The 15,631-nt window shown below is 53.5% G+C and overlaps 2 protein-coding genes across 17 annotated transcripts in view; both read right to left on the bottom strand.

Moving 5' to 3' along the window:
• LDLR (low density lipoprotein receptor) overlaps positions 1-2,533 on the bottom strand; it is a 29,921-nt gene extending 27,388 nt beyond the window's left edge. The window contains exon 1 of the mRNA XM_017662049.3: positions 2,328-2,533. Coding sequence (XP_017517538.2) covers positions 2,328-2,382 — 55 coding nt within the window. The 5' untranslated portion in view covers positions 2,383-2,533. The remainder of the gene's footprint in view (positions 1-2,327) is intronic.
• Positions 2,534-12,402: 9,869 nt separating this feature from the next.
• The window catches only part of SMARCA4 (SWI/SNF related BAF chromatin remodeling complex subunit ATPase 4), an 87,156-nt gene continuing 83,927 nt past the window's right edge, over positions 12,403-15,631 (bottom strand). For all 16 annotated transcript variants that reach the window (XM_073220355.1, XM_073220356.1, XM_073220358.1 and 13 more), the window contains 2 exons: positions 14,168-14,310; positions 12,403-12,915 (listed from right to left, as the gene is read on the bottom strand). In XM_073220355.1, the coding sequence (XP_073076456.1) occupies positions 12,883-12,915; positions 14,168-14,310 (176 nt within the window). In that variant the 3' untranslated portion in view covers positions 12,403-12,882. The remainder of the gene's footprint in view (positions 12,916-14,167; positions 14,311-15,631) is intronic.

The following is a 15,631-nucleotide window of genomic DNA, read 5'->3' as shown; positions in this document are numbered from 1 at the left end:
AAAAGGAAATGGCTGGAGCTTAGACTCAGCCGTCATGAATTAGAAATCAATTTACTGGTGCTCTTTTCCAGAGGAGGTGATGCCAGGGATTTTCCCCAGGGGTGACCTGGATGGTAAATGTTGTCTGCTCCTTTGGGGAAGGGTGGCTTTTGTTTCTGTGACTATTCACTGTTGGTTACTTTAAGTGTCTTAGCAACAAATAGTCCCTTGCTTGAAAGCCACGTAAAGTGTGGGTGCCATTCATGTACTTAATAAAAATTGTGGAATGTGAAGGGCCATCAAAGCCTCGAGCAACAAAGCCTTCTAGAATTGGATAGAATATCCTGAGTGGACAGAATTGAGACTCATAATGCCCCTTAAAGATACACAGTCTCAGAAAAGCTCGATCTTTTGCCTGAGTTGCCCTGGAAGAAAAGTCTGTCTAGCAAGGACCAAAGAATCCCTCTGGGGCACGTTGATAAAGCAGACAGACACAACTCTTACCAGGATCCGCTCCACTTTCTCTGAATTTGGGTGCAACCTTTGTCAATTCTGATACAACACACAATTGTTCACTAATTTTGATCTGGCTGAAGGCACTCAGGGCAGAGTCCAACTATGCCCGACTCCAAAGCAAACGGACAAGGGCTGCCCAGCCCCACCCCAAATGCTTTGAGGACAGCGAGGCAAGCTGGGGCAGTCAGGGCTGCAGCAGATGCACGGGGCGGTGTTCACGCCAGGTGAGAAGTAGCTGCCAGCTCTCCGGAGTCTGGAGAAACACACCAGGACTGGGGAAGTCTCCTGGAGCCACAGAGGATCCATCCGATCCTCAGCCACCCGGGGAAGGAAACTAAGCACGTCTTGTTCAACGCTTCACTGCCATCATTTCCTCTTAGGGATGCGGTCCATCAGCGTGTGAAACACAGGTTATCAGGACACGCTCCCTCCGCCTCACAGCTGGGTGGCCTCTACAATATCAACAGTCCTCTGCTCTGCGGCAGCAGCCGCCCCCCTCCCCCCTCCCTTCCCCGCAGAAACCGGTGTCCCAGGTACGCATTGCAAGCGTTCAAAGCTGTCCACTCAAAGCCAGCCCCCTACCAATAAAAAGAAAAAAAGCTTCCTGCAATCCTGTTTATCAGGCGATCCCGATCCTTTTATAGTCAGAGGCGGAGGTAAGTCGGAAAGGACCATTTATCTATTCTCCCGGGGCGAGGTCAAATGCCTCCCGCAGCTCTTTAAAACCACTGCAAAACTCAGGATCGCCACCACCTGGCCTCTAGCCCCGTACCTAAACTTGAAACCCCCTAAAACGAAAAATCGTCACGTGGGCAGTTCAATTCAACGAACAGGGCAAGTCCGAGGGGTCGTCCAGGGTCGCTGGCTCCTGCTCCCCGCCCCGCCCCGGCTGAAGTTCTCCGCCTTTAGCTTCCGTCGGAGGAGGGGCAGGAGTTTCTGAGGCTACGTTTCCTTCTGGGAGGGGACCGACTCCTGAGGGTGGCCTGGGGCACGTCGGTGAGCCTGTCGTGGACGGGAGCCCCGGTGGACAAAGTGGGGAGGAAGGCCTCGCCACGGACCGCTGAGGAAACCGCGGCCATACTCGCGGGGGTGACTCCAGGGGGCCGGGACGCCACGAGGCAAACCCCTGGGCTTCAGGCACAACCAGGTGCGGCTGGAGTCCCACGCCAGCCCGGCTCCCGCTCGGGCGCCAACCCCGCCCCGCGCCGCGTGCGTCTCTGCAGCCGCCGCCTCCCATTGGCCAAGGGGAGTGACTCGAGACTCGCCTGTTCTAAGCGCACCCAATGGGAGCTGGGGGGCGGGCCCGACGGGCTGGGGACGGGACTGAGGGCGGTGGCCTTGGGTACAACCGCGCAGGGGGTGCCCGCGGAGGTATCTGCTCAAGTCCTGCTGCCCGCGGTGACCTCAAGCAGCACAAAGCCAACTTAGCCGCCTCGGGAGCTCCTGGCGCGGGGAAGCGCCCGCAGCAGGGACCTCCACGCTGGACAGCCGCGTTTGGGGTCACCTTTACCCCTACAGTAACTGTGTGCGGGGTTCCCTGCCCCTGACATCCCCGTGTCCCTCTCTGGGGAAGAAGAGAGGGTTTCCCCATCAGAGGGAGACATGCGAGAAAACCGCACCCCGTTTTCCCCTGACTCCCCCTAGGCTCCCCAAACCCTCAAGCCCCGCTCAGGACTCCAGCCGTCTGAGGACCCCGTGCTATTTCCCACAGGTCTTCCAAGGACGGGGTGATTTTTCACTAACCACCCCCCCGGCCAAAGCAATGACTAGGAGCTCCCCAAATCCGGCGAGGTTCACTCCGACCCCGCGCGGGCGCCTGGAGCCAGCCTTACCTGCAGCCCCCGCCGCGGCGAAAAGCAGTGCGACCGCCCACCCTACGCGCCTCATTCTCGCAGCCTCTGCCGGCTACGCCCCCGCCCGGGCTGCTGTCCGCAGTGTCCGCGCTGGGATCCCGGGCTTCGCGCGGCCTGGTGGCGACTGCATGCGGGGCCCCAGTCATTTGCAGCATTTCAATGTGAGGGTTCTCAAAAGGGGGAGGAGTTTGCAGTGGGGTGATTTTCAAACATCTTCACTCACTACGAGGGAGGAGTTTCGAGAGGAGGAGTTTCGAACGGCCGATGTGACATGGGCTCCTTAACCCCTGACGCCCCGACTCGGATTCCAGCCCTTGTCAAAACAGCTTTCCTGGGCAGGCAGCTTGGCTTGGGCGTATTTTGGTGGCCGGCGAAGAGCTGAGCGCCCTCAGTGGGACGTGAATCTCCTGAAAGATCGCTCTCAAATTTATCTCAACTTTAATTTTTAAAAATTTATTTAAAACAATTTAGTAGTAATTGTAAAAATACATACAATAATATATTCATCTGAGGTGTACAACACAGTGATTTGACATTTGTAGTTGTGAAATGGTCACCACAATAAGCCTAGTTACCACATCACCTCCAAATGTAAATACAATTACAATGTGATTGGCTATATGCCCCATGATGTGCGTTACATCCCTACGACTTGTTTATTTTATAACTGGAAATTTGTGCTCTGTCAATTTTTAATTGCTATGTTTCTTTTGGGTGCCCAAGGCTCCCTCACTCATCTTCCACATCATCTAATCTGTGAATGATCATCTCCTGCCTCAAAAGGAAAGACCAGAAACGTCAGAAGTTTTCACCCCTCCTTTCTCTACCTGTCTTTTCCTGTCTAGGGTTTGTACATAGATTTTCACCCAGTTTAGTCACACATGGTTTTGAAATGGTTCTTCTAAATTGCCATCTAAACAGTAGTCAATGCGAATTTAGATAAAATCGTCATGAACGCACAGCCCAAAACGGATTCTGTTTTACGATCCAATGTATCCAAACATTGGGTGAATTATTAACAAAAAACATGTCTAAAATCACTGGATCCTATAGCAGGGGTCTGGACTAAAGATTCATTTCTTTTAGGAGGAGGAGTTAATAGACAGCTTCCTCTCTCCAAAACAAAATAAAAACAAAATGGGGCTTTCAGAATTGAACCGAGTTGCCTTAATGTCACAGGGCTTGCAGGAAAGCAGTTTTAAGACTCAGGGAGTCACTTGGGAGATTCCTGGAATTGTCCGAGGCCCCTTGCCAGGACGGCACGTGTGAGGGCACGTGCGAGAATCTTGTCTGAACCCCGCCAAGGGTCTAGCAGTCTTGCCCCCAGGAATGAGCAGAGTTGTCCCAGGTTTTTCAAATTGACCTTGGCAGAGCGAAACGACTTCCCGGCAGGCTTATGGGGACACCCATGAGGGAAGACCGGGCAGAGGCGAAAAGGGGAGGATCGAAACCCCAGGAGGAAAAACGGTGATTAATCCACAGGGAGAAACATTGTATAAGCGATGACTGTGGTTAAGAGCTCCAGCTTTAGAATCAGGCAGACCTTGGGTGAGTAAATGAGCCCAACCTGCAAAGGGGAGAAAATAATGCCTCCTTCCCTCGCTTGGCTCAGGGTCAGGGTCAAATGAGTTGATTAGCAATCACCTGGGGACACCTGCGTGGATGGGCAAGTTCTGGGAGTTGGCACCTTTATGAATGTGTCACCGTCAGATCTCATTCCTTATACCATATGCTCCTTTTTTTTTTTTTTTAATAAGTCAGGTGTACTAGGTTTGATTTCCCTTCAGAAAAATTACAATACCTCACAAGTTCAGTTTCTGCTGTGAGCGGCTTTTTCTTATCCATTTGGTGGTGGAAGGTCCTTTCTCCTCAGCAGGCCTGGAAAGAGTTACCAGGAAGAGGCTCTCTTCCTAAAAGGAACTGAGCTTAGTAAGTCTCCAGAGCTAATTCTATGTAGATATAAAGGCAGGCCTGGAAAAGGGCCACAAAAGCGCTGAAAAGAACATTCCGGAGATGCCAAGGCCTGGAAGCTCTCCTCCGGACCTGCCTGCTGTCGCTGCCACGCACAGACGTGGTCCATTAGTGCCCTGGGGACGGGGCCACGCTGATTTCTCTTCTACTTTTTGAAGCCTGCAGTTGGTTTTCTGTAACTCGCTCATAAAAGTGTTGTGAGGATTAAGTAAACATGTATTTTATAAATTATATAAATCTGTATTTTATATAATTATGTATTATATACTTATATATATTATATATATTTATTTAATATAGTGATTACAGCCACTCTTGGCACATAATAGACATCATATATGGATTCCCTTTATTTTTTAAGAGGGGGCTGTCTTTGTATTACAACTGTATATATTTGTTTATTCTCTTTAGGGAAGACTTTTCTTGTAAGCACTTACAAATAATCCTCCTCTGAGCTCCTCTTTATTTGAAAGTTGCTGGGCTTGCAAAATCACCTAAGCCAACCCTGGGTAGGCATGGTCCTCATTTGAATGGGCAGCCCATCTTGTCCTGGTTTTTGCCTAATTCCTTAGGAGGTTCAGATCAGAATAGGTCTCTGCCTGAAGAAATACGGCCTGTGGCCCAGCAGTCAGCAGAGAGAGAGGGTAAGTTGGTGCCTCCCAAAAAGTGGAATTGGGTGTCTGCCTTGACTAGGTCACCATCAGTTATCTCCACCCATAACCCATGGGACATCAGAGACCATGGCTTCTACCTCCAGCCCTGCCTGTAGTAAGAGTTAAATAAGTAAGTGAAAAGGAGAGAAATTATCATTGGTGTGGCTATAACATCAGTGACGTGCTGTTTCTGAATTCCCCTTTCATTGGGATTTTGATTTATTCGGAACTCAAACTTTGTATGGGGCTATCAGTCCTTCCTTTTAAACAGAACATCAGACTCAAAAGCAAACCTGTGTTGAGAACATGGAGAGAGCCCTGAGTTGGTGGTTGGAGGGGATTCAAAACTGCCTGAGAGACCCCCTTGTCCCCAAGGACTCCAGGAGGAAGAACAGGGAGGGATGTGTCTATATGCACAGGCCTACCCAGTGCTGCAGAGGGCAGAGGCCACTTCTCGAATGGAAGTGGAACATGAGAGAAAATTTTCATTTAGATTGAGTAGGTGAAACACTCCTGTGGTTCAGAAGTCAAAAGACTTATTCCTAAAACCAGGAATAAGACAAGGAGGCCTGCTTTCATCCCTTCTGCTCAACACAGTATTGGAAGTTCGAGCCAGAGTAATTAGGCAAGAAAAAGAAATAATACACATTCAAATCTGAAAAGAAGTAGAAAACAAGTTTTATATAGAAAACCCTAGAGTCTACACACACACACACACACACACACACACACACACACACACACACACAAACTGTTGGAAATAATGAACTATTATATGTTGATTATATCTCAATTTTAAAAATAAGCAAATCCAGCAAATTTGCAGGATATAAAATCTACACAAATAGTACAAATGGCACAACATCTTGGAGACAGTTTAACAGTTTCCTAGAAAACTAAGCATTCTCTATATGATCCAGCGATCGCCCTCCTCCGTATTTGCAACTCCAAATGGGTTGAGAACTACGTTCACACAAAACTCACGCATGGATGTTTGCTGCCATTTTATTCATAACAGCCCCAAAATGGAAGCACCCGAGATATCCTCCAGCAGGTGAATGGATAAATAAACCACGGTGCATCAGACAATGGCATAGCAGCACTAAAAAGAGATGAGGTGCCGCGCCGTGAAAAGACACGGAGGAAGCTTACAGACGTACTGTTGAGTGAAAGAAAGGCTCCATACATACTGTGTGGCTCCACCTCCGTGACCTCTGGAAGAGGCAAAATTATGGGGCCAGTAAATCAATGAATGGGTGGTTGCCAGGCGTTACGGGGGGATGGATGACTGGGTGGAGCGCAGAGGGTTTTTAGGGCTGTCGTGGTAGATGCATGCCACTCTACGTTTGTCCAAACCCACAGAATGTTCACCACCAGGAGTTCCCCCCACTGTCAACTATGGACTTTGGGTCATAATGATGTGTCACTGTAGGTTCATTAATTGTAAGAAATGGCCCCACTCTGGTGGGGACGTTGATAGTGGGGAACAGTGGGAAACCTCTGAACTTTCCATATAGTTTTCCTGTGAATCTAGAACTACCTAAAAACAGGAAAGGTGCTGAGGTGGAGACGGGAAGGGAGGTGGAAGGGCAGGTGCATGTGTGGAATGGTGGGAGGAGGCAATAAATAGGAATAGACACCGAGGAATTCGAATGCCCCCGGAATGAAGCGAACTATTTTTGGGGCGGTGAAGCCTTTGAGGCCATCGAGGCAGGGAGTGGCAGGATCGAAGTGGTGATTCGGGCAGATGACTCATTAATTGGGTCATGGGGAGAGGAGAGGGACAGGAAGTCAAATTGGGGGGTGCAGGGAGAGTGGGAAGGCTAACATGGCTTAGGTTATACATTATATTTAACTCATGGGCCACTTATTAATCCACATGAATCCTGGAATGAAAAGTTCGGCCATTGACGGTCCTGGCTTTGTCCTGGGGTATGAAATATATCCTGGTGAAACATATCCTTACAGACCCCTCGCAGCTGGAGTTTCCTGAATGGTTTTGGAGTACCTGGAATGCACTCATCAACCCTAGAAAGCTTCAGAGGTGTGCAAGTCTGGCCAGAAGTGGAAAAGTCGTATCTCCGTCTTGATTACGTCCTTCCGTGACCGTGGACAAATTGTTTCTCCTTTCTGGGTCTCCATTTCTTTATGTTTATTCTTCCTTCAGCCAACGTTAAAGTGTTTATTATGACCCAGGAACATTCGAGGTGCTGAGGACACAGCAGAAATAAGGCAGAGATCTCACCTTTCCTGGAACTGGGGTTCCAGCCAGGGAGGTGGGTAGGAAACAGGTCAAGATGAAACAGATTCAGAAAACTGAAATTGTGGTAATATGAAAAGGAGTGACTCATGTGGGAGGTTTGTCGTTTTTATTACTTTTTACTGAGATTTGACATAATGCAACCCAGCACACAAACGTTAGGTGTTCAGCTCCACAAATTTGTCTTATCAGTACCCGTTTGTGTACCACCACCTGCAGCCAGACAGAGAATACTGGTGGTGTCTGTCACACCCTGTGCTGACTTTAGACTGGAAAGGAAGCTTTCTCTGAAGATGGGGACATGTAAAAATGGATGAGGCAAGGGTGTTGTGGGCAGAGGGAACAGCAGGTGCAAGGCACCCGAGGTGGGAATGAGGTGAGAGCATTCCAGCTGAAGGGCGGCCAGTGTGGCTGAGGTGCGGTGAGCGGGAGGAGGGGAGGGCAGGGAAGTAATGGGGCAGGTTGTGCAGGGTCTGGTGGGTGGTGGGGGGGACTCAGACTTCTACCCAAGTAAGGTGGGTGCCATGGAGGGTCAGGTCCTGACTTGAGTGCTCACAGGTGCTCTCTAGCCCCTGACCGGGGGTGACAGACATGGGGTGTGTGAAAATGGGAGCCAGGAGACCGGGGTGCAGGTGAACACGCTGGTCCAGGGAGCAGTGACAGGGCTGGACCGGGAGGAGCATGGAGGCGACCAGAAATTGTCAGAGCCTGTTTACATCTTGGCTGGGACAGTGTGGGGTCCCCAAGGTCAGGATCACGCTTTCATTTACTGGCAGCCCGTTCTTGGTTGGCAAGGGGCTCCTGGGCACAAGCCCCTGGACAGCAGCCCTGTGCTTGCATCTCCCTACCCAGTGGGCATAGGGGCTGCAGGGCTGGGAACAGCCACAAGGCACCTGAACTCCTGTCACTGCTGAAGAACCAGGGATGAGAGACAGACCTGGGCAGGGAGGTCGGGACCCGTCACTGCCGCAGGCCAAGCATCTGGGGAGCAAGTGGTCCCGTCCCGGGGAGGCGCGAGGCCCTGGCTTGACTTTCCCTGTGTCTACCGATGGCGCTTGACATTTTACAAGGATGTGTCATATTCTCATTACTAGTCACTTGTGTGATTCAGAAAAAAGTGAAATGAAACAGTCACAAAAGACAAATATTGCATGATCCCACTCACCGGAGTCACATCCATAGGAACAGAAGTAGATGGTGGGGGCAGGGGCTCGGGGCTCAGGGTGGGGAGTTAGCATTTCACGGGGACAGAGTTCCAGTTTGGGAAGACAGAAAGTTCTGGAGGGGGGAGGTGGGGAATGCTGCACAACGACGTGAATTTGCGTAATGTCACGGATCTGGACACTGGTGAAGATAATAAATTTTGCCTTTCCCATCAGCCACAGCGAGGTGGCAGCCTCAGGGTCTATATGCCAAGCGCAGCAGAGCCTCCCAGGCCTTTCAGCGCCCCCACCCCCCACCCCAGGGCCAGCCTGGGAGGAAAAGCCAGTCAGAAACCCCTGCTCTTCCCGCTCTGTATCCCAGGACGCTGGGCGACCCACTGCGCGACCTGGAATCTGGGCTCTGTCCACCTCAGTAGAATTTATGTAACTAGTGGTCCTGGGTCAGGGGTCGGAGATGTCACCCCTGTCGGAGGTGCTAGGAACCCTGCTTGCTACCTGCAGCCAGGGCGCGCTCCTTTGCTTTATTTAAAAAATGAGTCAATGGTAAAATACACATTAACATGAAACCTAGCACCTTACCTGTGGTGTGTATTTCAGGGGCAGTAAGCATTTGCACTGTTGGGCAACCACGCCACCATCCACCTCCAGGACTCTCTCCATCTCCCCACACCGAGGCTCCATGTCTAATGGGGCAGCTGCAAGGTTCTAGCAGTGCAGGTGGGTCAGGAAATGCCATTGTGGCCACACATCACAGTTCTTCTTCTGGGCCACATGCCCCCAGGCCCAGCTGGTACTCCATGGGCTCCTGCCACGCCCAGACCCTCTGAGGTTCCAGCCTTAGGCCATTCCATGGACACCTGCACCCATGAATTGTTGAAGCCTCCCCTGCCTCCCTGGGGACAGACTCTCACCACATTGCTCACCCACTACTGTTTCCAGGGGACACTGGGTGCCCCCAGGCCCAGGGCCTTTGCTCTAGACCCACAGCTGGTTCCAGCCCGAGGACTCTGTGCCCCCAAATGTGGGCTCAAATCTTGGCGGCCTTGGACAAGTGCCTCCACCTCTGAGCCCCACTTGTGTCATCTGTGAAATGGGGAAGAAGTCCCTTAGCCCCCAGGATTGTTGGGAGAAGTAGGGGAGGAGGCCAGCAGGGCAGCGATGGAGGGATGGAGGGGAAAGGGCTGTCCACACAGATGGGCGCCGAGGGCAAAGGCCGCTGTGCGGAGGCAGCGAGCAGCTGTCATCAGGAGCAGCAGTTCAGGCTGGTGGAGGCCCCTGGTTTGCGGCCAGTGTCCACTCTGGGGTCAAGCTGGTTCCAGGACGTCAGGCCAAGGTCACTGTGAGAGCCAGACCAGGTGGCCTGTCACCCTGCCCTCTCACCCCCACCAAAGCCCACATGTCCTGGGTCACCACGATACTTGGTTTTGCACACGTGCACACAAACTAGCTCCTCTTGTTGATGCATTTTTTTCTCTTAAAAATTAATTTCCTTTTTGTTGAACTGTAGGAAGTAACAGAAGTGCTCGAATAAGGAAGTAGAAACCTCTCCCAGCACCTTTTGGTTTCTCAACAAGTGTGCTCAGAGAGGTACAGAGAGCTGCCCAAGGTCACACAGCCTGGAAGTGACATGGCTGGAATTCAAACCGACAACCACCTGATGTGAGGGGAAGGTGGTCAGGGCTTGACAACCATCAGTTTCAGGGCTGGCCGTGCAGCCTCCCAGCAAATGCTTCCCTAAGCTGTGCCTCAGCTTCCTCATCTGAAAATTAGGGACTACTACCCCCAAGTAGGCAGTGAGCAAGTTGTGTGTCCACAACTTTAGCTGGGCACACAAGACTAGAATAAGGGCTACCTTTCTCAGCTTCCTGTGTAGCTAGATTCTGCTATGTAACCATGCTGTGGCCACAGATGGGCACATTTGAGAAAGTGGTGTCAGTTTCTAGGGAGGATCTTTAAGGGGTGGGGTGGCGTTTCTCTTTGTCCTGTGCCTCTTTATTGATGCCTGGAAGGTGGAATGGATAGACGGGCGCACTAGCAACCATCTTGGGCATGAATGACCTTGGCCGTAGGGGTGGAACATACTGAAGCGACAAGACAGAGGGGCTGTTCTACAATACCATGAGGCACCAACTCCAGATTTTGACAGGAGAGACAGGAATCTGTATCTAACAAGTCAGTATTATTTTGGATTTTGCTGCCCTTCACCAACACACTCTTCATACACACACTCTGTCATATTCAAACTCCATGTGTACTTTATTTTATTCCCTCTCTCAAGAGACTTGTTTTTAAGTTGGCCTCATCCTGAATACCAGGCAATCAAGGGTTCAATGAGCTGATTTGGGGGAAACATTAAAATAAATTCAAATCTATTAAAGTGATGTCAAAGCTATTCAAACAAGAAAATGTGGACTTCCAAAAGGAAGGAGTGAGGATCTTGGCAAATCCACTCCCTAAAAGCGATGATAAAACTAGTTAGACTTACCGAAAACACCCATTTCAGGATCTGGAGACTGATGAAAGACATTCAACAAATTAAGAAGTATTTACTCCAGAAAAAGTAAATGGCAACTAGGAGCAGAGGGAGACTGTGGTGTTTTGTCTGGGGGCTGCTTCTGGCCTGGGTTTTACAGCTCCTGCCGGCAAGGCCAGGCCACGGAAATCCCACTGCCCACGAGGGCTGATCTGATTCGGAACGAGGGGCAAATTCTCAGGGCCTGGGGATACTGGAGACAGCAAGGATCTCAGGACGTGATCGACTGGGAAGGCCAAGTTTCCCCAACTAGTCTGAGACTGGGATCCTGGTTGCAACAGATAGGCAAACTAATCCCCAAACAAACAAGTCCAAAGAGTGACACGGCCTCCGCTGGCCCCACATCCTAAGGGTCTGGAAAGCAAGGCTATGTGTGCGCTTGGGAGAGTCCCGGCAAGTACCATCCACCGACAGATCCACATAATCCGTTCAGTGAGAGGCCATGTGCCGTGTGTGTGTGTTCAGAAACGCAGGATTGGTCGGGGCAGGCAAAGGCAGGTCCGATTTGCAAATGGCCTGAGCTCTGGGCTACTGGCACAGGGCCTCCCTGACTCAGGTGTTTGAACACAACCTCTGAGCTATCCCTGACTGACCTCGAAGTTAGGCAGACCCAGGAGTGACTCCTAGAGGATCAAAAACAACTGAGCAGACACCAGCCTCTGCACACAATGGGTGAGACAGTTCTCTACAGTCAGTCAACAAACAAACCGAACCACCACATCTGCCTATTGGGGGTGGGTTGGAATTTAGAGTTGTTATAACCTATTATATAGAATAATGTCCATTTCTGAACTAAAAGACTGCAAGGCATGCAAAGAACCAGGAAAGTGTGACTTACAGTGAGGACAAAAGTAGTCAATGGAACCTTTCTCTGATGGGGTCTAGATTTTGGACTTCATAAATATGGTTCCAGAACTACAGGGAACCATATTTGAAGAATTAAAGGCAAATATGATGACAATGACTCATGAATAGAAGATCTTAATAAAGAGACATGAATTATAGAAAAGAACCCAATGTTCTGGACTGGGAAATTCTACCTGATCAACTGGGGCTCCCACAAAGCCCTGAGCTTCCCAAGCAACAGCCCTGACTGCTGGGTGGTACCGTCCTGTTTATGGGGCTGTCTCTCCAGTCCCACAATGGCTGCATGCAGGGAAGGAACTGAGCTTTCTGCTCCCCAAGAGACGGGGCAGCTCAAACGACGACGGAGGATGGCAGTGGCCCTCAGAGGGAGGGCCAAGAGCCTGGGCTTGAGGTCAGATGGCGTGAGGCCAGGCCAGGCCCTTCTCCTCCGCCTGCACCTTGGTGCTCTGCCCTGTGAGACGGGCCCCATGGGAATTGGTAACGGGGGGGGGGGGGGGGGGGAAGGGCCCTGGATGTGGTGGGGCCCCACACAGGGCCTCACGACTCACAACAGCGGGCGCTCCCCACCACGCTGGGAGCCGGGAATGAGTCCACTAGAAGCCAAGGCTGCGAGTTTTGTTGTCGGTTTAATTTATTACTGTTTGACATCCAGTGATACTGACATAGCCCCGCCGGGCCTGTGGACCCTGGGCCCCGGCGAGTCTGACCTGTCCGATAAAATACAGTACGAGGAGTGGACGGCTACACGCATGCATCCACGGCTTAAACTACAGTGATTCCAAACGGTGGCCGCAACAGTACTGCCAGGAAAGGAAAAAACAGCTGTCGCATGTTCCCCAATTCAAAAATCTTTTTTTGTTTGTTTGTTTCAAACAGTTAATGCTGTTACAAACGCTACTGATGCCGGGACAGGGCCAGACACAAACAGTCCTACATCTTCTCTGCAGTATAAATATGGAAGATTTTCGTTTATACAGTTTTATCCCAAGTCTGAAACTACTTCTGCTGCTACCCGTTACTGCTAAGGGCTACACCGTCTCGGCTCTGGAACGAGTGGCTCGGGGTCGAGACTCTGGAATGTCGGGACTCAGTCTTCCTCGCTGCCACTTCCGGAGCGGTCCTGGAGTGGGTACAGGAGGAGAGAGTGTGAGCTGGCCCACCCTCGGGGGCACCACCACGCGGCCTACCTAGGCCTTAAATATGTTTGTGCACTAAAGCACTGGTGCAGGCCATAGACCCGCGTTCCCTGCATGTGGGTGGGCAGCACACGCACCATGAGGCCAGAGAGGACTGGAGCCCTGTGCCCAGTGACCCGTCCTTGGGATGTGGGAGGCCCCCTGGGCCCTCCCTGCTCCCCCATTGCGGTTTGCCTGCCCCTGAGGCTTCAAAAACCATCTTGGGTTATTCCTGATGACGCAGGATAAACATTTTATCTTCTGTACAAACATTTTAAACAGTTTGGCAAGAGCCACAGAATGCCCGGCGGGACCCACCCTGGACAGATGTATTTATTAAGAGCCCAGACGCTCCTCTCTAGAAACATGGGCCGGTCCGTCCACGTTCAGGATGTCATTAACGTTGTCATAAGGTTATATTCATCTACAACCAGCCTTATCCTGAGGTCCCTGGTTCTGCTGCTATTGTGAATGGCTCTATGGCCAGAACAGCAGCGATGACACGGCACTTGCCAGGCTGTGCGGGGAGCCTGGCCCTCGGAAAGCCGCTCAGCCTCCCTGCTTTGCAGAAATAGCGGCTGAGGCCCGGAAGTGAAGAGAACTGCCTGGCTCCTACACCAGGGAGGGACCGGGCACCTGGGCTGGAGCCGGGGGGCAAAGCGCATTTGAGCCCAGTAAGGGGGTCTGTTCCCACCCCCGAGGCCCATGGAATGGTCTCCCGTGGGCTCGATGCTCCTGGCCTCTCTCTGGTGCGCAGACCCCAGGGAAGAGAACCACAGAGAAGCCCCTCCCTCCCCACATTGTTTTTGTAACTGTGGATTGAGGGATTTTCATTTTTTGTCTGTTTTTGAATCCACCAGAATAGTTTAGAAGTCCTCTTAACAGGCTTGAAAACAGCCAAGGCCCAGGGCTCAGAGCGTGCCAGACGTGGGGAGGACACCCTGCCAGCCGTGGGGTGTGTCTGCTCCGAGGGACTGTCTGATGGCGTCTCTGGCCCCTACACGTTTGAAAAAGACCAGGCCCCTTGGGGCTCAGCAGCCCTGCACCCTGGGCAGGCACACTGCCCACCCGCACTGACAGCGCCGGCTCCAGGGTCACACTGACGCGTGCCTGGCTCACACACCGTGGGCCGCCGAGTCGCTGCACGTGACCTGGGAGGCCGGCGCGACCCCCGCTGCCGCACGCCTGGGGACTCACCTCCTCCTGCTCCTCCTCGCTGTCGTCGTCGCTCACCACGGGCTTGGCCCGGGACCCTCGGCTCGGCCGCCGCCGGCCCCCCTTCAGCCGGTCTTGGGCCCTCTCCTTCCGGCCAAGCTTGATCTTCACCTTGACCGAGCGGGCTGCGGGGGGGCCGGAAGAGGGAAGCGAAGGACGGGGGGGCGGCGTGAGCCCAGAGACCGGCGCCCCCAGAGCCCCCACAGGCGTGCAACCCGGAGCCCCCCCGCCCCCCCTGGGACTCACACTCGGACCCGAAACCCCCCGCCTGCCCCGGGACTCACACACCCTGGGACTCACACTCGGAGCCCTGACCCCCTGCTCGCCTCAAACTCACGCTTGGACCCGGAGCCCCCCCGCCTGCCGCGGGTCTCACACACCCCAGGACTCACACTCGGAGCCCTGACCCCCTGCCCGCCTCGAACTCACGCTTGGACCCGGAGCCCCCCCACCCGCCGCAGGTCTCACACACCCCGGGACTCACACTTGGAGCCCTGATCCCCCACCCGCAGTGTAACTCACACACCCCAGGACTCACTCTCGGACCTGGAGCCCCCCTCCTCCTTGCCCGCCCCAGGACTCAAGCTTGGACCCGGAGCCCTGACCGTCTTCCTGCCCCGGACTCACGCACCCTGGGACTCATGCTCAGAGACCTAACCCCTGCCCATCTCGGGACTCACGCTTGGACCCGGAGCCCCCTGCCCGCCCTGGACTCACACACCCCGGGACTCATGCACCCCGGGACTCAGGCTCGGAGACCTAACACCCTGCCCGTCCTGGGACACACGCTTGGACCCGGAGCCCCGACCCCCCGCCCGCCCTGGACTCACGCACCCCAGGCTCACGCACCCCGGAACTCACGCTCAGACTCGGCGCCCCCCTGCCCACCCCGGACTCACGCACCCTGGGACTCACGCTCAGGGGCCTGACCCCCTCGCCCGCCCCGGACTCACGTACCCCGGGAGTCATGCACCCCAGGACTCACGCTCGGACTCTGAGCCCCGATCACCCGCCCGCCCCAGACTCATTCACCCCGGGACTCACGCACCCAGGGACTCATGCACCCCGGGACTCACACTCCGACTCTGAGCCCCGACCACTCGCCCGCCCCGGACTCACGCACTCCGGGACTCACGCTTGGACCTGGAGCCCTGACCTTTGGCCCTCCCCGGACTGATGCACTACGGAACTCACGCACCCCGGGACTCACGCACCCCCGGACTCACGCCCGGACTCTGAGCCCCGGTCACCCACCCGCCCCGGACTCACGCACTCCGGGACTCACGCTCGGACCTGGAGCCCTGACCCCTGGCCCGCCCTGGACTCATGCACTACGGAACTCACGCACCCCCGGAGCCCTGACCCCCTGCCCCGGACTCACGCACCCCGGGACTCACGCACCCCCGGAGCCCTGACCCCCGGCCCCGGACTCACGCACTCCCAGAC

This window comes from Manis javanica, chromosome 13 (assembly GCF_040802235.1).
Source record: "Manis javanica isolate MJ-LG chromosome 13, MJ_LKY, whole genome shotgun sequence".
Taxonomy (NCBI): Eukaryota; Metazoa; Chordata; class Mammalia; order Pholidota; family Manidae; genus Manis; species Manis javanica.
This window is presented reverse-complemented; position numbering and strand designations above follow the sequence as displayed.